Source organism: Myodes glareolus, chromosome 2 (assembly GCF_982192425.1).
Source record: "Myodes glareolus chromosome 2, mMyoGla1.1, whole genome shotgun sequence".
NCBI lineage: Eukaryota > Metazoa > Chordata > Mammalia > Rodentia > Cricetidae > Myodes > Myodes glareolus.
In genome coordinates, this window is record NC_142027.1 from 109,541,347 (window position 1) to 109,564,319 (window position 22,973).

At 49.3% G+C, this 22,973-nt stretch overlaps 1 protein-coding gene across 2 annotated transcripts in view; it reads left to right on the top strand.

Annotated features, from left to right (window-relative positions):
- The first annotated feature begins 7,920 nt into the window (after window positions 1-7,920).
- Col26a1 (collagen type XXVI alpha 1 chain) overlaps window positions 7,921-22,973 on the top strand; it is a 137,562-nt gene continuing 122,509 nt past the window's right edge. For both annotated transcript variants that reach the window (XM_087903513.1, XM_087903514.1), the window contains exon 1: window positions 7,921-8,317. In XM_087903513.1, coding sequence (XP_087759639.1) covers window positions 8,160-8,317 — 158 coding nt within the window. In that variant the 5' untranslated portion in view covers window positions 7,921-8,159. The remainder of the gene's footprint in view (window positions 8,318-22,973) is intronic.

The following is a 22,973-nucleotide window of genomic DNA, read 5'->3' on the forward strand; positions in this document are numbered from 1 at the left end:
CACAGTCAACCTTGGCTACATAGTAAAAATGAGTCCAGCCTGAGCTACATAAGACCCTGTCTCAAAAACACATAAAAAGTCTGAAGTAATGTCAGTGTAGAACCTTACTAACTGAAGACGTTTAACTCTGAAGGAATTTTGATTAATAGCTAGAAGATAGACCACAAATATACAACACCAGCACAAATTCACAAAGAAATGATGTCCATAAATCCATAGAGAAATTGATGGCAGACATGTATCCATAGACGCTTCTCCAACCAGATTATTATTTAATGACTTTAAATTTTGTAGTTAAAAAAGTTTTGGAATCACCAAAAACACCTTTCAGTGTGAGAAAAAAACTGGGGAGAGAGAGAGAAAGAAAGAGAGAGAGAGAGAGAGAGAGAGAGAGAGAGAGAGGACTAGAGGACTACCAGTGACATATTCCTTATTTTATTGATGAGAAGTCTTGCTAGGTAGCCCAGGACAGCTGTATTAATTACTTTATCTGTTACTGGGATAAAATATCCCAACCAAAGCAACTTAAGAAAGAAAGGCTTATTTGGTTCAAAATTTCAGATTTCAGTCCAGCACGGCAGGCACAGCAAGGGCTTGACAAAAGACTCACGTGTCAACCCACAGACAAGATCAGAGAGTAATACATGCACGCATGTGGATGCTCAGCTGGCTTTCCCCATGCTGATATAATCCAGGATCTCTGTCCAGGGAATGGTGCCACCCACAGTGGCCTGGGTCTTCTCACTGATCAAGACAATGCCTCACAGAAATGCTCAAAGTCCAACCTGATCAAGAAAATCCTCACTGAAACTCCCTTTCCAGGTGATGCTAGGTTGTGTCAATTTGACAACTAAAAGTAACCAAAACAACAGGCAACTAATTCACTGTCTTCTTGTTTCTTTGTACTTTTTCTTTCTTTTTGAGACAATGTCTCAGACAGATCTTTAAGGTTTATTTATTTATTTATTTATTTATTTAATTTCATTCTATTTCTTTGAGGGCCAGGACGTCATTATAGTACAGGCAGGTCTGGGAATTGTTATTTCTACCACGGACAACCCTGATCTGATCCTCCTGCCTCCACTTCTTGAGTGTTGGGATTAGAGGTGTGCGCTGCCATGCCTGGTGTATGTGATGTTGGAGGATGGAACCCCAGGTTTCCTGCATGCCAGACACATCCGCTACTATCTGAGATCCACCCCAAGCCCTCTTCGGCCATCTTTGGACCCTCTGGTTGCCTCTTGGCAGCACCAGGGCAATGGATTTCCGCTTGCAGATGTGCTCAGCGAAGGAGCCATTGCTTTCTGAGAGGTTGGGTGGAATTTTGAGGAGTCGAGATAAAGAAGAAAACTCGAGCCAGGCTCTTCTGTGATATCCACAGACAGTTTGCAGTTTTCCAGTCAAACACAGAGTACTCAGTGCAAAAGCAAGAAGTCCTTTGGGTCTGGCTTTGCTATTTCCCGAGTGTGCTCCTTATCACTCTCCTGTTATTCTGGGACCTGAACAGCTGGGAGCCGGTGTGTCTGAAGAAAGAGTGCTAGCTAGCCTCCTCCCTCTGCCTTCCTGAGACCTGCAGAATCTGCGTCCTGTTATGGGGCAATGTGGGGCCCGTGGTGGTGGTTGGGAGAGATTCCTGTTTTAGATTAACAGGAAGATTTATCATGCCAAGAGGTCACTATTTACCTTGGCTTCGGCTTGCTGGCTATTTACTTCTCCGCACAGCGGCTCTGCTGACTTCAGCAGAAGTGAGGGGTTGCTTTCTGTGGGCTGAAGAGGATGCTGCTGACGAGATTTTCTTATCAGAAGAACTAGCAAACCAGATTTGCAAAAACTGCTTTCTCTGTGACAGCTTGCTTTTCTCTTCCTTCCTTTCCTTCCTTCCTTCTTTCTTTCATTTCTTCAGCTCTTCTCCTCACCCCCCACCCCGCCTCTCTCTATCTTTTCTATTCTAGAACTCATGATCCTCCTGCCTCAGCCTCTTGATTGCTGGGATGACAGATCTTCACCATCATATCTAGCTCAAAAGCTATTAACAGTTTGTTACCGCTGTTACTTTGTGGTGCTGGGCAGGGAATCCAGGCAGGCCCCTTGTGTATGTGTACGCTAGTCAAAAACACCACCATGGAGCTGCATGCCCAGCTAGGACCAGAAACAGGCAAAGCAGGCTTCACAAAGAGCTCTTATCCAGCATGTTCAAGACCCTGGTCATGATCGCAGCACAACCCCTCTTTGCACAGCACCTGCCTGTCCATCACGGAAGGGGAGGGGCAGTAGATCTTGGACAAGTCACTTCCATCTGTCAGACAGGGATGCTGCAAGCCCCGACCTGCCTACACAGAACCTTGTGAGAGAATGAGGATCTAAGAGTGAGGAAAAGCCTTTGTCCAGATGCCTATATGCGTATTTGCGTGTGAACAGGTGTACACACATATGGATATGTGTGTGTTGGAGGCCAGATGACTGTATGACATTTCTCACACCCTCTTTTTTCTTTTTTTTTTGTGACAGTCTTTCACTGGGACCTGGGTCTAGACTGGCTTTTCAGCCAGCCCAGGGATCCTCCTGTCCCATGCTGGGATTGCAGCTGCACACCACTAGACCCTGATTTTATTTATTTTAATCACATTGCATTTATTAAGGCATGTGTGTGCGTGTATAAGGGGTACATGTGGAGGTCAAAGGACAACCCATGGCAGCCAGCTCTCGCCTTCCACCCTATGTGTTCTGGGGATGGATCTCGGGACATCAGGCTTGACTGCCGGCACCTTTACCCGCCAAGCCATCTCACCAGCCCCCAGCTATTTTTGGCAGGGTAATCTAACTCAAATCCTCATGCTCGCAAAGCAAGCACTTTACCAGCGGAGTTTTCTCCCTCTACCCGTGAACTCTCGGACAGTGACTACAGAGGGTTCCCAGGGACAAAGCCAACTTCCGATCCCTTCTCAGCTCCAGACTTGGGCTGTTAGATTTCTAGGGCTCTTGGAAAATGAACAATGGCTTCCGCCTCTCCAGAAGTTTTCCCATGTATCTCAGGAATGCTGGGAACACAGTTCTGAAACACAGACAAATGCCCGTGTGGAGAACTGATCAGAGGCCCCTGGGGCAGCCCTGCGGGGGCGGAGACGGCAGCTGTAGCAACAGCAGTTGTGAACATTCTAGTTTAGAGAATGCGTTTGTCTCTTGCTGGCTTCTCTAAGGAGTACTGGACTCCAAGGCTGCCGGAATGTCCCTAAATTTCTGCCCACCCCTTAGAGAGTTTATTCTTAATTTTTAAAGTTCTTAATTTTTTTTATTATTTTTTTTCTAAGACAGTTCTCCATGGCTCAGGCTGGCCTTGAACTCACTGCGTCCATGAGGCAGACCCCGAACTCCTGACCTTTTCTCAACCCCCAAGTGTTGGGATTGCAAGCATGCACCACAGCACCCCGCTTTACTTTATCTTTTAGTAGAATTCTGACCTGAGAGGTGGCTCGTGGAATAAAGGTGTTTGCCATCAAGCCCGCCCACCTCCGCTTAATCCCTGGGAGCTACATGGTGGAAAGAAAAACAGCACAGAAGGTCATACGAATCGCATTTTCTCCTCCATAGGATTTGTGCGTTTTGTTTGCCTCTGTCTCCTGAGCGCTAAGATTACAGCAGATGGGCACCACCATGCCTGGCTTGTGTTTTCTTCAAAATGAAATTTTATTTTAAATTATTCCCCATACAGCAACAAGGATGTGCCAGGGGCTCAGGATATAGATCAACTGGTAGAGCATTTGTTTTGCATGAACTAGGTCCTGCGTTCAATTTTCAGTACCATGCACACACAAAAGATGTATTAAGTTTGGTCCTCTGAGAGAGAAAGCCTACATTCTGCCTGTGAGTCTATTGTCTGTTCCCGTCCATGGGGATCTGAGAAACCGGGTGTGCTTCAGTTAATTAATAAAACTCGTTAGTATTTATTGATGGTTGTAGTATTTCAGGCACATGGTTCCAAGTACATCGTCTGAGTAATTCACTTAATCCTTTCAGCAAATTCATACATTAGATGCTGTTCATATTATTTTTGCTTCGGGGAAAAGGTCTCATGTAGAACAGGCTGACCAAGGATGACCTTGAACTCCTGACATTCCTGTCTCCATTTCTTCCCTCCCTCCCTCCCTCCTTCCCTCCCTCCCTTCCTTCCTTCCTTTCTTCCTTCCTCTCTTTCCTCTTTTTTTTTTTTTTGAGATAAGATTTTTCTTTGTATCCTTGGCTGTCCTGGGATTAGCTCTATAGACCAGGCTGGATTCGAACTCACAAGGTTCAATTGCCTCTGCCTGCCAAGTGCCAAGATTAAAGTTGTATGCTACCAAGCCTGGCATGTCTCCTTCTCTGGCATGTGTCATCACACCTAGTTCATGCAGTGTGGAGATCACAGCTCAAGATTATGCACATGCTAGGTAAGCCGTCAGCTACTGAGCTACAGCCCCAGCCCAATGTTGTTGTTGTTAGTTCCTAAATTTTCCAATTTTTATCAGTTGGTAAACAAAATCATGGATTTCATTATGACATTTGCACAAAACTACTGTGATTATTCTTTTGATTTCCTAGATGAGGATGCTCAGAGAGGTTGAGTGACTTATCTAAAGTTACCCAGCGGGTGCTATGGAATGGGGTGCAGTAGCAGGTGCTCCCTTTAGGGGAGGGAGAGCAGATAGGCAGATGTAGCCATGCCTTCGCCGCTCTCCCATCCCCCGCTGCTGGCTGGTGCTGCATCTGGAAAACCTCCTTTCAGGAGGAGCAACTTCGGACCCGGGTGGTGGTGGCACACACCTTTAATCCCAGCACTCGGGAGCTCTGAGTTCGAGGTCAGCCTGGGCCACACAGTTAGTTCCAGGACAGCTAGGGTTACACAGAGAAGCTCTTTGTCTTGGGGTTGGGAGCAGTGAGAGACAGGAGGGGGAGCAACTTTAAATCATTGTGTGCAACCCCAGCTGTCTCGGAGACAGGAGAAGATGGTTGACATCAAAACATGACATTGTCATCTACTAAATTCAAGCTGGAGAACGGCACAACTGAGTTACAAAAGATTACCTAAAATAAAAACTTGGTCTTGTTCTTGTGTCTCTGCGTGTGGCCTATGTGTGTGCTCCTGTAGATGTACTTGTGTGTGTGGAGGCCAGAGATTGATGGTAGGTGTCTTCCTCTATTGCGTTACACTTTATTTTTAGTTCCATTTGAATTGTGTGTGTGTGTGTGCGTGTGTGTGTGTGTGTGTGTGCATGAGTGTGCCATGGTCCACCTGTGGAGGCCAAAGGACAGCCTGCTGGTGTTACTTCTCTCCATCGACTGTGTGAGACCCGAGGACCAAACTCAGCATGACATGCTTGGCATGACATACCTTTATCCACTGAGCCATCTTGCCTTCCCCAATCCTATGTTTTACAGATGGAGACACTGGGCTCCAGGTCTCATCTGAGTTGATTTGTGTGGGACTGTACCCTGTATGACACCAGATGGGACAGGAAACCTGGCCTGTGCTCTGCTTCCACGGGGTGGGAGCCTTTACTGGCTCTCCTGGTAGCATCCTGAGGGTTGAGCAAGCTCTCAGATGTTCTGATCCTGCCAAGGTAAGCTCCAGTCTGTAAGGTGTCTGTGACAGAGAAGCTGCAGAACACGCCTGTGCTTAAGGGATTACAGTAGATTTTGTAAAAGAATTGTAGCATGCTCACTCGCGCATGTGTATTTGTGCATGTGTGTTGCTAGGGCTCAAATCTACATCCTTGTACATGCTAAACAGTCAGTCTACCACTGAACCACACCCCAGTCCCTCACTGGGGGATTCTAGGCAGGTGCTCTACTACTGAACCACACCCCAGCCCCTCACTGGGGAATTCTAGGCAGGTGCTCTATCACACTCCAGCACCTTGCTGAGGATGGGGATTCTGTACAGCAGCTACATCTTCAGTGCCCTCCTTCGAGACTGGGTCTTGCTGTATACGTATAGCTCAGGCTGGACTCAGTCTCATCCCTGTTGCCTGAGGCTGGAATTAGCATCTACTTCACCATCTGGCTATAGCACTATCATTAAGAAAATATGGTGGGCAGCCCCACGCAGGTGTCTTGCTTGTGGTGATATTTGTTTATGCTGTAACAAAGAAAGCTTGCCTGGAGATCAGAGTGTGGAGCTAGCCACTAGTTAGCCATAGAGGCCAGGCAGTGGTGGCACACACCTTTAATCCCAGCACTCGGGAGGCAGAGGCAGAGGCAGAGGCAGAGGCAGAGGCAGGTGGATCTCTGTGACTTCAAGGCCACCCTGGGCTACACAAGATTGTTCTAATTTCAAAGAGAAACAGAGCCAGGCGGTGGTGGCTCACACCTTTAATCCTAGTACTTGGGAGTCACACGTCTTTAATCCCAGCACTAGGGAGGTGGAGACAGGAAGGGATATGACTGGGCAGAGAGAGGAATATAAGGCGGGAGGAGACAGGAGCTCAAGGCATTCAGTCTGAGGGCTTCCAGAGACAGGATCGCCCCTTAGGCCTGAGTATCAGTAGAGGTAAGAACTAGTGGCTGGTTGTTCTGCTTCTGTAGTCTTTCAGTTTTCACCCTCAAATATCTGACTCTGGGTTTTTCTTATTAAGACCAATTGTAATTCACACTACACTTGCTATCTGGTCCAATATCATCCACAGATACATCACCCATATATGTACCTTCTTGTGTGGATACCCAAATACATCACACTCATCTCTCTTTATCTTCTTTCCTAAATTGCCCATCCTGTCTCCCGAGTTTCTACAAATCCCAACTTAGTTGTTCTGCTTGCTTGTTACCAAGTCTTGTTACAGACCAGGCTCCTCCTGCTTCTGCCTCCCAGGTACTGAGATCACAGGCAAGCACCACCATGCTTAGCCCAGCTCTATCTTATTCTGTGGAATGTCCATCCTTCCCGAGTTCTTGATAGTCTTGGAGGCCAGGTTAGTCATGGCAGAATGGAGAGCCCCTTCGTGGGATTAATGACTTAGAACCAGTGTCCTTTCTTATACTCTCCATCCATCTCTCCCCCGAGGCCTGACAGATTTGGAGAACCTGCATTTTGGGAAGCACCAGTGCCTGCTCCCAAAGGAATCTGAAGTGTGTTCTGTGGGCACTGGCTAAGTCTAATACGTAGATCAGAGCCCCCTCCTCCCCTGGGTTTGAAAGTCACTGACATAGAGCCTCTCAGCTCCCAGGATAGTGAAGACAGGAAAATTCCACACTGCTGTCACCTGGTCTATGTTGTGGGTGCTACAGTAAGAGAAGGAGCTCCATATGTTTTGTGTGGCTATTGCTCAGCACAGGGGCTCAATATGCAGCTTAGGCTGACCCCCAAATTCACCATCAGTCTGTGGAGTCTCGGCTGAAGGTGTGTGCGTGCGTGCGTGCGTGCGTGTGTGTGTGTGTGTGTGTGTGTATTATGCACGTGTATGCACATGGGTGTGTGGAGGCCAGGAAACAGCATAGGTGATCTGCCTTATTCCTCTTGGTTTCACCACCTTCAGACAGAGTTTCTTTCACTGAACCTGGAGCTAGGTCAGAAGTTGGCAAAGCCCCAGGGATCTTCCTGCTACCACTCTTCAGACCGGGGGCTGCGGGATGGGGTCAGAGGCCATGCCTGGCTTTTTACAAGGGTGTTGGGGATTCGTACTCAAGCCCGCAGGGTCTGTAGCGCACACTCTTACCTAGCTTAACTTTCCTTGAGCCTCAGGTTCCATTTCTGAAAAATGGAGCTGATAAGGATCTTAGATGGTGCGGCTCCATGGAAACCTGGATGTCTTTCCCACCTGGGTATGGAAAGTTCAAAATGTGTATTAAGGGCCCGGGATGTAAGATTTGGTGTGCAGAAGGATGTGCCTCCTGGGGCGCCCCCAGCTTGGTACATGCTTCCTTAGCCCTGGACCTCTGAGGGTTAAAAAGAAAGACCCACGCCCCCTTTAACTGCGCAGAGCCCACCTCGCTGAATTCGAAAAGGCGGTCCTGGAGAGGCGTGGGCGACCCCCAGACGACTTCCACCTCAGACCCTGCCTTCACACCATCACCGGCTGGCTCCCTGCGCTCCAGCCTGGGGCCGCAGGATCGGTCCAGCCGTCCGGGGCACGCCTGATTGTCCCCAGCTCCCGGGACTCCAGGTCCCCGCGGGCGAGCGGCACAAAATGAAGCTCGTTTTGCTGTTACCATGGGCGTGCTGCTGCTTGTGCGGGTCGGCGCTGGCCACCGGTTTCCTCTACCCGTTCCCGGCAGCAGCCTTGCAGCAGCACGGCTACCCGGAGCAGGGCGCCGGCTCCCCCGGCAACAGCTACTCGAGTCGCCGGTGAGTAACGCCGGGCGCCGGGCCTGGGGGAGCGATGGCTGGATCCAGGGACTTGCAAGAGCTGTGGTCGGGTACTGGGGACACAGGACAGTGGCCTCAGGGGCGCGGGGGAACTGAATTCAGGGACATCGGGGACTGTGAGGAGCATTGGCCCGGTGCTGGGGTGGGGAGTGGGATAGAAGACCAAGGACTGGATAGAGAGACTAAGCGTCACAGAGAAATTGTGGTCGAGGGTTGGGAGAACAGAGGCTCGAAGGCGTGAGGGCCAGATCGAGAGACAACAGGAGATCTGAGGAGCGGTGGCCTGTTGTTGGGGTTGCAAGGGACGGAGCTTGGGGTTCTGCAGGAATGGATCGCGAGACAGTGGGAACTCCAAGGCGCAGTGGCTGGGTGCTGGGGACGCAGGAGCTGGATCGAGGGACAGTGAGGACTTCGAGGCGCGATAGTTCGGTGTCGGGGAACTCAGGACACGGGGGCGTGAGACTTCGAGCCAGTGCGCGCTTGATCCAAGGCGCTTTGACTCCACACTGAGTCCTCTGGGTTTGGGTACGCACCACGGAGATTATGAGGCATAGTGGCCCAGTGATTGGGAAGGAGGGACATCGGGCTTGGAGCACGAGGCCTGGGGGCGCGGAGACTGAAAGCGAGATAGGGTACAGTGGGGTGGCATCCGAGACGCTGGTGCTGCGGATGCAGGCCTGTGTATTCGGGATGGCCAGAATGCACGACGGTAGAAGCTCTGTGGTCAGAATTAGGGGGTGGGAGCGAATACTGCAATCTTGTGCTGGAGATCCCGGGCCTAAGGAGGGCTGGGAGCCAACTTATGTTAGAGGGGTGCTGGGAACGCGTCGCCCCGGCCTTAGTGGTCTCCAGTTGCGCCCACTCCGTCTCTTCCCGTCCTGGTTTTCTTGCCCCTCAGCCCGGGGCTTCGAATGGAGATGGTACCAACTTGCATCCGGGAGTAGTAAGAGAGAATTCCTCGCACTCACAAGACTCGAGGTTCAACCTCCAAGAAGTTGCCCGGCTCACCTGTGCGGCCTTGGCTTTTTGTTCCACAGTTTCCAGAGTTACCAAGGCCGTGAGTCCTTTTGGCCACTTGGCGACATAGAGAAGCCATTTCATCTGGTCTTTGGGACCTGAGGCCACCTTGGCTGCGACTTCCCATTCACCCCGGGACGTGGTACCCACCTGGATCCCAAGGCTTCAGTGTGGAGATGGAGGAGGCACGGGGTCACTCAATCCTCAGTGCCTGGACCCGCCCGCTGCTTCCATCTACCGCCAGGTGGCGCGCTGGCCTCCCCTGATGGCTTAACGCTGAGTCTGGCAGGCTTTTGAATTCCCAAAGAAAACGAAAAGCGACCAAATAAATGTTACGGACAGCCGTGTTTGCACATCTTGCTGAGTTTAGCGTTCCCATTTGACGGTATCTCCAATCTTCACACCTGTACCGGCGCTACGACATATGTTTTCATCCTTACACCAGTTCAAGAGCCGTAAGAGAGTATTAAAATACCGGTTCACTGCTCTTATAAAAGACCAGAGTTGGGGTCCCAGCACCCAGGGCATGGGGCTTGCAATGTCCTGTATCTCCAGCTCCAGAGCCCTCCTCTGGTCTCTGAGGAAACTGCACTCACATGCATGTGTACGTACACACACACACACACACACACACACACACACCGTCTTTTAAGCTGAAGCCCTCACTCTCATTGGTAGCACGCAGGGTCGACTCCCATCTTCTTTCTTCGGACTTGTTCTATTGCTCCCCTCCCCTGTTCCCTGTTATGAAAGCCAAGAACTAGGTCCCAGGTCCTATTGCCAGTTTGCTTGTAATTTTGTTGCTTTTATTTTGTTGGAAAATTCTTTCTGGAAGCTTCTATTGGGAGAGATCTCCAAACACCCATGGAAGTGTAGACTCTGCACACTTCCATACGTGAAGATAGCAGCAAATGAGCGTTGGAAGTCGTAGAACATTCTGTATAGTGTGAGCCATGATCTCATTTTGGAACAACTGAACATGGATGCTGGGGACTCAAACTCCAGTCCTCATGCTTGTACATGCTCTCATATTCACTGAGCTCTCTCTTTAGCTCCTTCTAAAGCCTTTTAAAATTTAGTGAGATGGAGTCTCATTAAAGTGTATAGACTGGTCTTGAACTTGTATAGCATAGGCTGACCTCACTCTTCTGATCCCCCTGCCTCAACTTCCAAAGTAGCTAGAATTACAGTAAGGCATGTATGTTGTGCCTGACTTGGGAAGTAGTTTTGTGTGTGTGTAATTTAACTGTTATACAGAGAGAGGTCTGGAGTTACACACACACACACACACACACACACACACACACCCCTCCCCTGATGTATATATAGATTTGCATCTCTTGAATTCAGCCAGCTTTGGATAAGTAGATACTAGACCCAATAATCATGAACAAGAATTTTATCAGCATTTTACACAGCAAGGAGACCGGAACAATTTGTGCTGGGAGCTGCGGATGCTTCGTGGATAGTGGATCCTTTTCCTCTGCCAAAATTTGCTTGCTGGGGTAAGGGAGGTGGTTTGGCTGGGCCTTCAGCGTGTGCCTGCAATGCTAGTGCTTGGGAGGCTGAGGTAGGAGGATTCCTGGGACTCGCTGGTCAGTGAGGCTAGCAGAGTCGTTAGTTCCAGATTTAGTGAGAGACCCTGCTTCAGGTGGTGGTGGCGCTTGCCTTTAGACCCAGCCCTCAGGAGAGGCAGGTGGATCTCTGAGTCTGAGGCTAGCCTGGTCTACAGAGCAGGTGTCAGGACAGCCAGGGCTGTGCAGAGAAACCCTGTCCTGAGAAACAAAAACAAAAAAGTAAAGCTGAGAGTGGTAAAGACATCTGATCTTGACTTTCTGCCCAATACCCGTGTGCACACAAAGGGATGTACAACTAAACACACACACGCGCGCACAACACACACACAGAAACGTGCACACTCACAAACACAAGTTTACATGGAACTTAACTGCCTTCGTTTTGTTCAGAAATATCTTTTAGAAGTTTCTATTAGAAGGATTCTCCAAACACGCACAAATGTTTGTCTATGATTTTATCACTTACAATTTGTTCAGAAATGCTTTTTAGAAGTTTCTGTTGGGAGAGGTCTCGGAACATGCACAGAAGTGTGGGCTCTGCATGCTTCCAGATGTGGAGATAGCAGTAAGCATAGGCGGTATAGTGTGATGTTGTTTACGGAAACACAATGATTCTACACAGCACCCCACCCCCGATAACCATGCAGCTCAGGGATCGAACCCACTGCCTTGCCTGCATCAGGCAGCTGCTCTACCACTGCAACAGCCCCACCCTTTAATTTATCTTTCTTTAAAAAACTATTAGCTAATTGGTATGTGCGTGTGAATGGCATATATGTATGTGTGGTATGTGTACATGTGTGTTTGGATGTGTATCTCTTTGCATGCACATGTGATGGCCAGAAGGAGTGTTCTGGACCTGTGCTGTCCCCCTCTGTCACTCTCTGTCTTATTCTTCCACAAGATAGCCTCTCACTGAACCGGGAACAGGGCTGGCAGCCCGTAATGCCTGGACACCTTCCTGCCTCTGCTCATGTTCCCCCTGCTCTCCCTGTGCGAGTTTAATGGTGTGCCCCCCAGGTCTGTTTATTTTATATGGGCACTGGGGGTTCAAACTCAGGTCTTCAGGCTTGTGCAGCAATCCCATTAGCCACCGAGCCTTTTCTCTCCAGCTCCTTTTAAAACTTCTTTTTGGGAGAGGGTCTTACCAAGGTACTTGGGCTTGTCTTGAACTTGCTTGTGTAACACAGGCTGGCCTCCTGCCTCATCCTTCCCAAGTACCTGGTATTATGGTGTCTGGCTTGGACAGTAATTTGTGTGTGTGTGTGTGTGTGTAATACTCTTTTTTGAGCCATTAAATATTATATAGAAAGTCCTAGTGCAAGGCTAGAGTCACACAATCCCATACAAATCTATGGATTTGTATCTGTGCCTCCAACCAACTTCGTGTTACATCATCATCATCATCATCATCATCAGCAGCAGCAGCAGCAGCAGCAGCAGCAGCATAAATGGGTGTGTGTTTCACTTGGATATCAGTGCAGAGAGAGGGCTCAAGTTGGTACAGGAATCACCGGCAACCACTCTTCCACCTTATTCACTGAGGCAGGGTGTCTCAATCAAATCCAGAGCTTGCTGATGTGGTTGTTCTGGCTACCTAGCTTGGTTTGGGGATCCCTTGTCTCTGTCTTCCAGTGTTGTAATTACAGGCTGACCACCTGACCTTTATGTGGGTTCTGGGGATCTGAATGCCAGTCCTTATGTGTGTGGGGTAGTGTTTAACCAATGAGCCATCTCTCCAGCCCTATTTTGTCGTGTGCCTCCAGGGCAGAACACCTGGGTTCCTGTACAAGAAATCCTGTTTCTCTGGTCTCTCTCACCCCCAAACGCCATCATCAAACTGTGAAACTGGAATGATCTCTCCATTATGACGTTGGAGCCCTCATTATCCAGTCACCTGACCGTTGTTGGCTCTCTTTGATCACCTCTGTTAGAAGCCCAGCATGGATCCAGTGTCAAAGTTGCTTTGATGAAACTACAGGGAAGTCTCCTAATTTTTTTGAGGGCCATGTCAAATGCAATATTAGTGGTCTGTTGATAGGTCACCCAAGAGCCTTGCCAGCTGGTCTTGTCCTGATAGCAGTCTTGTATAAGATGTTTAATCTCCCAGAGCCTGGTTTCTGGCCCATATGATAAAGGATCCCATAGAGACCAGGATCTGGTCCATATAATAAGACTCTCATAGAGACTAGGATCCAGTCCATATGATAAGGATCCCATAGAGACCAGAATAGGCATGAGACACTGGAACGCAAGGATTTGAGGTTTGCAAAATACCCTTCTAACCTCATTCATTTTTACAGGTTCCCTATTGTTTACATGTGGGGGGTAGCATGAGCACTCACATGCTGATATGCATGGGAGTTCATATGTGCGTGCAAATGCACTCAGATGAACACATATGTGCAGGACAGAGAATGATTTTGTGTATCCTTATTGAGACACAAAGTCTGAGATACGTTTTGAGAAAGGGTTTCTTACTGGCCTGGATCTCACCAAACAGACTAGGCTGGCTGTCCGGTACTGTCTGTCTCTGGCCCTGGAACTACAAACATAGACCGCCACATCTGTCCCCAGGCTGGCTTCAAAATGTGTCCCCAAGGATGGCATTGTACTCTGGATCCTCCTGGGATTGCAAGTGTGTACCACCACACCTGGTTTATGCATTGCTGGGGACGAACCCAGGGCCTTTTCCATGCCGGACAAGCGATCTACAACCTGAACTGCACCTATGGCTCCATTTATTTGTCTTTGTTTACAGCTGCAACCAGGAGGGTCAGAAGTGCTTAGCCCGTGCTCCAGCCTTCTCTGATCTGAGGCAGACAGCCTCCTCTGCCTCCTGACATGCTCCATTGTCCCTTCCAGCTGCTGGCTGAGCAGCCCCACCTGTGGGAGGTGGTCACAGGAGTGCCGCGTGCACTTCTGAGGCCTAACTTCAGTGGGGCTGACTGCTGTCACTGTTCCTGTGTCTAACGTAATTAGGGTTTAGGGGGGCATGAGTCCCACATTCACCTTTCAGAAATGAGGAGAAGCCGCAGGGAAGATCTCGGGGTTTGTTCCTATAGAATCTCAGTTGCAGAAAAGATGGCTCAGTGAGTTTAAAAATGCTTGCTGAGCAAACATTTGGACCTGAGTTCAAGTCTCCAGCATCCACATAGTAAGCTGAGTAAGGTCATATAGGCACCTACGACTCCAGCCCCATGTGGAGTAGAGACAATAGGCTCGCTGGTGCTGGATCCCACACTTACATGTGCATACACATAAAAACACATTGCATATACACACAAACGCATTGCATATACACACAAACATTTCCTTTCTCCCCAAAATAAACTCAATTACTTCTTGGCTCAATGTGCAAAGCCTTTGCCCATTTCCTGACCGTCCTCTGTACAGATGGATAGAGTGAACGCAGAACCTGAAACCGTTTTGTGGCCCACTGGGAAAGTGTCTGGCAGGTCTGTTTGGGAAAGGTTCTGAGCCTTGACATGATGACAGAGCTGTGTCCCCACTCCTTCTCCCCCTTCTCACTTGCCTTCCCTTTCTTCTCCCTCCTTCCTCACTTCCTCTCATTCCTGTTCTTTCTGCCTCCTTCTCCCTCTCTACCCTTTCTTCACGTCGCCTCAGGAAGGGACAATCTCCCAGGACATCAAGGACATCTCCCAGGAAAGTCCAGTATTTCCCAGTCAGGATCCCACTCTCAGAAGGTGGAGATCATCTTGGACTAGTTGATTCTCTCCTTCCACCATGGGGGTCCCAGGTATTGAACTCAGATCCTCACTCTTAGTGGCAAGTGCCTTTACTTGTTGAGCTATTTTGCCCACCCCTGGCTTTTTAAAACCGTGGGTTCTGGGGGATCAAACTCAAGTCATCAGTCTTTTAGGGCAAGCGCTTTGGCTGAACCATCTGCCCAGCCTCTTAGTGCTCTTATCTTTAACTCTGTAAGTGCTATCCGATGGAACAATGGAATACCCTCTGATGGCCTGAACACCAGCTGAGGAGATACACTACTTCTTGCCGCCTCCTGCCCTTTCTAGGATGGTGCTGTGTGACGCTGTGTCTGGGGAGATATGAACAGACATCATCTACGTACCCAAGATGTGGAACCAGCAGAGACTGAAGCAACAACACCATCTGAGTCCAGCTTGGTGAACTATTGAGTTCACAGTAGTTCCTCACGGGAGCATGGGTGAGGAGTTAATTACAGGAACATGGATGTCTCAAAGCAGCTGGAACCCTGAGAGCATGGGTGATGGCTCATAAAAGATGTAGCTCTCTGTACAACCTGCAGGCAGATCAGCAGGCCGAAGAGTCTCCTCAGTGGTCTTTACCATTTATATAACCTCGAGTGGGGAGGAGCTTTGTCAATCTGTTAAGTTTCAGGGACTTTCCAAGACTTGTGTGTTGTCTACTTCCTGAGTTTTAAGGAGTCTCCCTTCAGAACTCACTGAATTTTAAAGTACTTCACTCAAGGTGGGATGTTGAAGTTGGAGGAAATTGCTACCCAAGAGCGAGGTTTCTAATCTCTCCACTTTGGAGCCTCTCAAACCCATCTTGGTGTCTCCTCTCCACCTCCCACTGAAGCCGATTGCCCCTGCTTCTTGCTGGGGTCCCGATGTGTGGTTCAGGCAGATAAGGGAATGGGCTCCTCAACTCAGGGCATCCTGACTGTGGTCTCTGCCCTAAGCTGGCCGTGCCAGGGCACACTCAGAGAGCATCTTGCTGAAAACTCTGTCTCTTGTTCCTTGCATTGCAGAGCAGTTGTGATACTGTTGGTGGCTAGGAAATCCCGAGACACCTGGCAGGACTTCTCTGTATGGGCTTCCCACAGTGAGCCTGGGGCCCTTGACTCCTGGGAACCAGTTAGTGGGTTGCACATGGGCAGAAATACCTTGGAGTTGATAGAAGGGGCCCTGGGTGTGCACACTTCTCCTCTAGGACTGGAAACCTATTTCTTTCTTTTTTTTAAATGACTTTTAATGGGGCTGAAGAGATGGCTCAGTGGTCTAGAGCTCTGGCTAATCTTGCGGAGAACAGGAATTCTGTTCCCAGCATCCTCGTGGGGCAGCTCACAACTGCCTGTAACTCCAGATCCAGGGGATCTGACACCCTCTTCTGGCTCCTTCAGTTCTCCATACACATATAAGCACACACACACACACACACACACACACACACACACACACGCACGCACACACACGCACACACACAGTCTCACACACAGAGATTTAAAAAAAATTTAATTCCATTTATGTGTGTATGCATGTGAGCTTGTATACTATGGTGCTTGTGGAAGCCGATTTTTTTCTCCTTCCACCATGTGGGTTCTGGGTATTGAACTTAGGCTTGGTGGCAGTCACCTCTACCCACTGAGACATCTCATGGGCCTGATGCTTTAGTTTTTGAGACACTGTCTCTAATTGAGCCTGGAGTTTACCAACTCAGCTAGACTGGCTAGTGAGCCCCAAGGGTTCTCCTGCCTCTGCATTGCCCAGTGCTGGCACTAGAGGAACACACCAGTACACTTGACTTTCCACTTGGGTCTTGAACTCAGGCCCCCATACATGTTCGGCAAACACTTTACAGTCTGAGCCATTTCCTCCAGCATGGGATCACACAGGATGGTCTTCACAGATGCATGTGAGTGTGGGGAGGTGGGGAGCCTTCCTGCAAAGCCCCAGGGGTCTCTGTCCCCCCCCCCGTCCCGTCCCTCTCTTCTCACAGCTTGTCTGTTATTTTAAAGATCGATTCCCAGAGAAAGAATTGCTGTGGTAGTAGAAATCCCCATTAGCTTCTCTTGGCTCTGGCTGGCCCCACACTTCATTGCTGTTGGAAGAATGTGTGATCTGGACGCAGACCAGCTGCCCCTGGGGCGGTGACCCGGACCTCCATAAGGAACTGTTAGAGGATTTTCAGGAATGTTCGCACAATGTGCCTGGGGAGGGCGGTCTGCGGCCTCATGGCAAACCTGCACGTCATATACTGTTCTCTGAATCTCTGGGGGGAAGGGGTGTCCCGCCCTTCTGGCTGCCTCTCCCTTTAGAATAAGTAACCTTCAGTCCAGGTTAATGGGTCACAGTCCAGGACAGAAGTGAATGCTCTGGCTTCTCAAATCTTCTCATCTGACGCTGTTACCTGAATTGTCACCATCAGAGCCTAGGCACTGGTAGTGCCTAATAAGCCATGTGCAGGGTTTTGTCTTTTTAACTGATAATTCAAGATTAAAAACAGAAACAATTAATTCAGGGCTGGTGAGATGACTCAGCGAACAAAAGTACTTGCTGTCAAGACTGACAACCTGAGTTCAAACCCTGAGACCCACATAGTGAAAAGAAATATTGACTCCTGTAAATGGTCCTTTGACCTCCACACATGTCATGGAATGTACATACACACATGCGCGCGCACGTGCACGCGCACACACACACACACACCATGCGAAAAGAGAGAGATTTATTTAACTGGTCACATTGACCACATTGGGAAGAGGAACACAGTGACCCCTCCATCCCAAAGTCTTTCTTTGGTATCCTAACATTTACTTTAGGTTTAAGTTAGGGCAAAAGGTATCCACAGCTAAGCAGCTCCGGTCAAGGTGTGGTTCTGCCTACCACTGACCCACCATTGTCTTGGCTCCTGTCTCTTCTCCAAGATATTCTGATATGTCATCAGAACTATATGAAATCTCTTCATATAGTTAGAAGAGATTTCAGTATAGCTCCCACTTCTGACTGGCAACAGGCTTTGGCTCTTTCCTTCTCTCAGCGTGAGATTCCTGGGGAAATTCCAATTTCTCCGGCACCGGCACCATTGTCTCAATAGCCTGATAGCCAAAGGAAGGGGCCCAGTGTCTCTTTAAAGTATCTCCGTTCCTGCTAGGACAGCTAGACCCAGCTGCTCCTAAGAGGGGTGGCCGGGAAGGTCTGCTAAGACCCTGTGCTCTTTGGTGTGAGCTGAGAGCTGTTGGAGCAGGGGCGACGGTTTCCTAGAACACGCTCAAGTCTTCATTCCAAAGCTGCAGGGTTTTCTTCCTAAAGAGAGAGGGTGTGACGAGGAGACTGAGCCTGGATCCCAACTCTAGACAGTGTTCGGTAAGATCCTGGTCCCAGGATATGATTTAATCCTCAGATGCCTCAGGGCCGGCAACCTGAGGTCTGGAAGCTTCGTTAGGGGGAAAGCAAGAAAGTCACGTGTCACTTTCCTGGCATCCAGACTCACTGAAAGACACTGGGTAGGACGTCTGCCTCTCTGGATAGCGGTGCGGACCTCTGAATTACCTAAGAGGATGGAGATAAAGCATCCTTTAAAAGATCGGTGCAACCTAAGTAGTGTCTAGTCGGCGGCTTAACTTCTTTCCTGGGTCCGGGTCCGGGCTCTGGGTAGGGCGCTTGGCAGCAACTCGTAAGGCTGTAGGTGAATGCCGCTGATTAGCCTCTTGGTTAAATCTAACATATGAAAACTGTGTTATGTTTGTGTGTGTGCGTGTGTGTGTGCGCGTGTATGCTTGTGTAGATTAGACGATGGCCCTGGAGACTCCGGGCTTCTCCTGTCTCCACTATAGGAACACCAGGGTGACAACCACATCCTACCGTTTCTGTCTGGCTTTCTGAGGGTTCTGGGGATTTGAACTCAGGTTCTCATGATCACATGGGAAGTGCTTTATCCACTGAGTCATATTCCTCCTAGGAGCCTTGTGGATGATTCAGGTTTTCCTTGTCCCTAGTATGTTGCCAGAATCTTCCCTGATGCCCACCGGAGGGGCCTGGGCATGCTGACAGTTCACACCTCGTGGGCACCCCAATGCTTGAGCGCAGCAGTTTCTTCCTGATTGGGCCCCACTGTCTACACCCAGGCGTGTCACTTCTGGCTTCTGACACGTTTGTTTTTCCTGCTCCCCTTTCCTGGCCCTTTTTGTGGTTCTCCCCCTGGGTGCCTGTGATTGACTTGGCCATACGGCTGGTCCCGGAGTCCAAGAGGTCTTGGCTTGCCTGGGCACCCCTTTCTGGGGTGATGTGATCCTGGGCTGCTGGAATGTGTCAGCCGCATCCTCCCCTTCGTTCTGCAGCTGTTGGTGACAGTTCACTCAGACCCTGAGGATTTCTTGTTTGTGCGCACGTGTGTGTGGTGCCTGGGCTCATGTGCTCACGTGCAGAGGCCTGGAGGGTACCTCAGGTGCTCTGCTGTGCCACACCCCACTTGACTTCCTTGAGATGGCCTCTCACTGAGCCTGGAGCTATGGAGGCGGCCAGCAAGCCCCAGTGGTCCTCCTGTCTCACCACCGACATGATCCCGGGGGTACAGATGGGCATGGCCCTGCTCGGCTTTCCACAAAGGGACCGGGGAGTTGGATTCAGGTTCTTGTGCTTGCAATGGCAAGTGTGCTTGTGCACTAAGCCATCTCCTCACTTCCGAATCTTGAAACTATGTCTCGAAAGCCTGGCAACTTGAGTTCCGTTTCCATAACTCACATAAAGGTAAAGAGAGGGAACCAACTCCACAGGGTTGTTCTCTGACCAGCACATGCAAAAGAAGCATGTGGCCTCCTACCTTACCTCATCTCTCTCTCTCTCTCTCTCTCTCTCTCTCTCTCTCTCTCACACACACACACACACACAGTAATAATAGAAAGTTGATTTTTTTTTTTTTTACAGGGTCTCACTATATAGCTCTGACTGGCCTCCAGCTCACAGAGATTCCCCTGGCTCTGCCTCCTGAGTGCTGGGATTAAAGGCATATGCCACCACACCCAGACTATTTAACTATTTTAATGTTTTACCAGGTGGTTTTCTCCCAAGTGTGTGTGTGTGTGTGTGTGTGTGTGTGTGTGTGCGTCAAGGCCTGCTTTGACCCAGGACTGGATTACACTCCATCTGATCACAAGAAAATTGTTCTAGACCCAGCGACTCAAGTTGAGCTTGCGACCCTCCTGCCTCCACGGCCTGAGTGCTGGGCGCAGAGACCTGCGCCTAATCCCAGCGCTACCTTTCCTTTCCTAAATTAGTTAATGAATTTTTATTTGTTCGTTTATTTTTGAGACTTGTCTGTGTAGATCATGCTATCCCAGAATCCAATATGCAGACCAGCCTCCCCAGTGCTGGGATTAGAGGTGTGTGCCACTATGCCCAACCAAATATGTGTGTGTATGTGTGTGTGTGTGTATGTGTGTGTGTGTGTGTGTCTGTCTGTCTGTCTGTGTACGTGAATGAAGATGTGGGAAGAGGGTGTTGGGTCCCCTAGAGCTAGAATTGTTGGCATCTGAGAACTGCTTGACGTGGGTGCTAGGAACTGAACTGAGGTCTTCTGGAGGAGCAGTAGGTACTCTTGACCACTGAGGTATCTCTCCTGTCCCAGCTCCCAGTTTAATGTGGCACTAGGAATCTAACTTCATGCATGCTGGGCAAGCACTCTACCTACTGAGCCACCTACCGTAGCAGGTAATGCAGGACTGAGCAGGGCATGGACTAAAGCAATACCCTGTTCTAGTTTGTTATTTGTGGTGCTGGGGATGGAACCCAAGTCTTAGGTGTGCTAGGTAACCACTGAGCCACACCCTAGCCCCTCACTGGGGGATTCTAGACAGGAGCTCTACCACTGAGCCACACCCCAGCCCCTCACTGGGGGATTCTAGGCAGGGGCTCTATCACTGAGCCACACCCTAGCTTTTCACTGGGGGATTCCAAGAAAGTTCTTAATCACTGAGTTCTATCCCAGCCCCAACAATCCCTTATTGATTCAATTTCAATGGAACTCTGTTGCGTTCACTTTTCCGCCTGAGATGAGTATCTTGACCATGAACATCCATGAACTCTTGAGCCTGGAAATGTGTTCTAAGCACGGAGCCAGGAGCCCCTGCACACTGACAGTGCGAGGGTCTGCCTCGGCTGCTGCAGAAGGAATGGCTCATACCTACTTTTTGCAATTTTTCCCCCTCTCTCCATAAAAGTGATAACATTAGAAGTTGTCTGCCTGCTGTTTTTGGTCCTGGAACAGCTGCTCATGGGGACAGCTGTCTCAGCTTCAGGACACAGGATCTGCCGGAGATTAATAACAGAGCCCAGCCAAGCCCATGGGGAGCAGAGCCGGCTAGGATTACCTTGCACCAGGAAGTGTGCCTGCCCTGTTGACAGCGGGTGGGGAGCCTGCAGGATGGATGGGATTTTGGGGCGCCAGGGGGTGGCTGGGCAAGACAGCCCACTGGCTGGCCCAGTCAAATCCATCTCCCACCCCTTGAGATGCAAACTGACTCTCCCAAGAGCCTCTGGCTTCCGCTCGACCTGAAACCCTGCAAGAGCTGGTCTCTGAGAAAGATGTGAGGGGCCAGAAATGGAAGCCAAATGTTGGTGTCAGGTAGAGGAAGCTGGTGGGTGTTGCGGCTCCGCAGGCTGGGCAGCTGTGAGGGCTCAGGCTCCCGGGGCCAGCGCAGCTGTGGAGGTGAGGCTCACTCAGCTATTTTTAAAAGCTGGCACACTGCGCATGTGTGAGCACTCCAGTGGGTGGAGACCAGTGGTCAATTGTGAGTGGTGTTTTTTGAGTCTACACCTTACATATACAAAGAAAAGATTTATTTTCAGTTTTATTTATTTGTATATTGTGTGTGTGCGCGCGCGCAGTGTGTGCCTGCATTAGGTGTGTTTGTGTATGTGCCGACTTGCTTGTATGTGCATTGTCTGCATGCAGGTGCCTGCAGAGACCAGAAGAGGGAGGCAGATCTCCCAGAACTGGAGTTACAGGTGGTTGCTGAGAACTGGGTGTGGGTGCTGAGAACTGAACTCAATTGTCCCCTGTCAGAGCAATGTCATCTTAATTACTGAGCCATCTCTCTAGCCCTTTCCCATCCATCCATCCACCCATCCATCCATCCATCATCTACTTATTTATTTATTTAATTTGAGACAGAGTTTATTGCTAGCTTGGAACTCACTGAATAAACTAGTCTGTTTGGTCAGCAAATCTCAGGAATCTGCTAATCTCTGCCTCCCCGACACTGAGAATTTTGAGTGCACACCACTCCTCCTAACTTTCTGACGTTGGTTCTGGGATCAAACTAAGGTCCTTCTTGCTTGCTTACTTACTGAGGTAACGTCCAAATCTGTAACTCTGTGCATGCATGTGTGCATGCCTGTGTTCATGTGTGTGTATGTGTGTGTGTAAAACAGAATCTTGCCATGTGCTTCTGACTGTCATAGCATTGAGCTAAGACCACATTTGGGTGAGCATCATCTCTCATCCCTGCCTTCATCTCTTTTGGGTGCAAGTTCAGAGGCAGAATTGCTGGATCACAGTGCCAGTTTGTCTTTTGAGGCCCCACTTCACAGTGGCAGTGACATTTCCATCCCTGTTAACAGTGAAGAGCGGTGTGTCACTTGTTTCTGTCCTTTGGTTGATATTACCCTTTTGAGATAAGGTCTCACTTTCTAGTCCAGGTGGACCTTGAACTAGGAATCCTCCTGCCTCAGCTTCCTGAATGCTAAGATCATAGACATGCATCATCATGCCCAGCTAAAACTACCTATTTCTTAAAAGAAATTGTGGGGCTGGAGAGATGGTTCAGTGGATAAGAGCACTTGCCACTCTTGCAGAGGGTCCAGGTTCAATTTCCAGTACTCACATGGTGGCTCATAAGTGTGGCTCCAGTTCCAGGGAACCCAATGTCTTCTCCTGGCCTTCACGGACACCAGGTATGCAAGTGGTGCACAGACGTGCATACAGGCCAAACACCAATATACATCACAAGAGCAAATTAAAAAATTACTGCGTATGCAGCGCACATAAAGTGTATGTGTGTGCACGTGAGTGTGGCATAAACAAATAAATATAAATTAAAAATGACTATATATGTAGTGTACATGAAGTGCGTGTGTGTGTGCGTGCGTGTATGCATGCCTATGTCAGTGTGGAGGCCAGAGGTTGATGCTGAGTGTCTTTCTCTATCTCTCTATCACTCTCCATTTTCCTTTTTTTTTTTTAAGACCTCTACTCAAATAAGGAGATTGGTGATTGATTAGATAAGGCTGGTCAGCAAGCGCTGGAGATCAGAGACC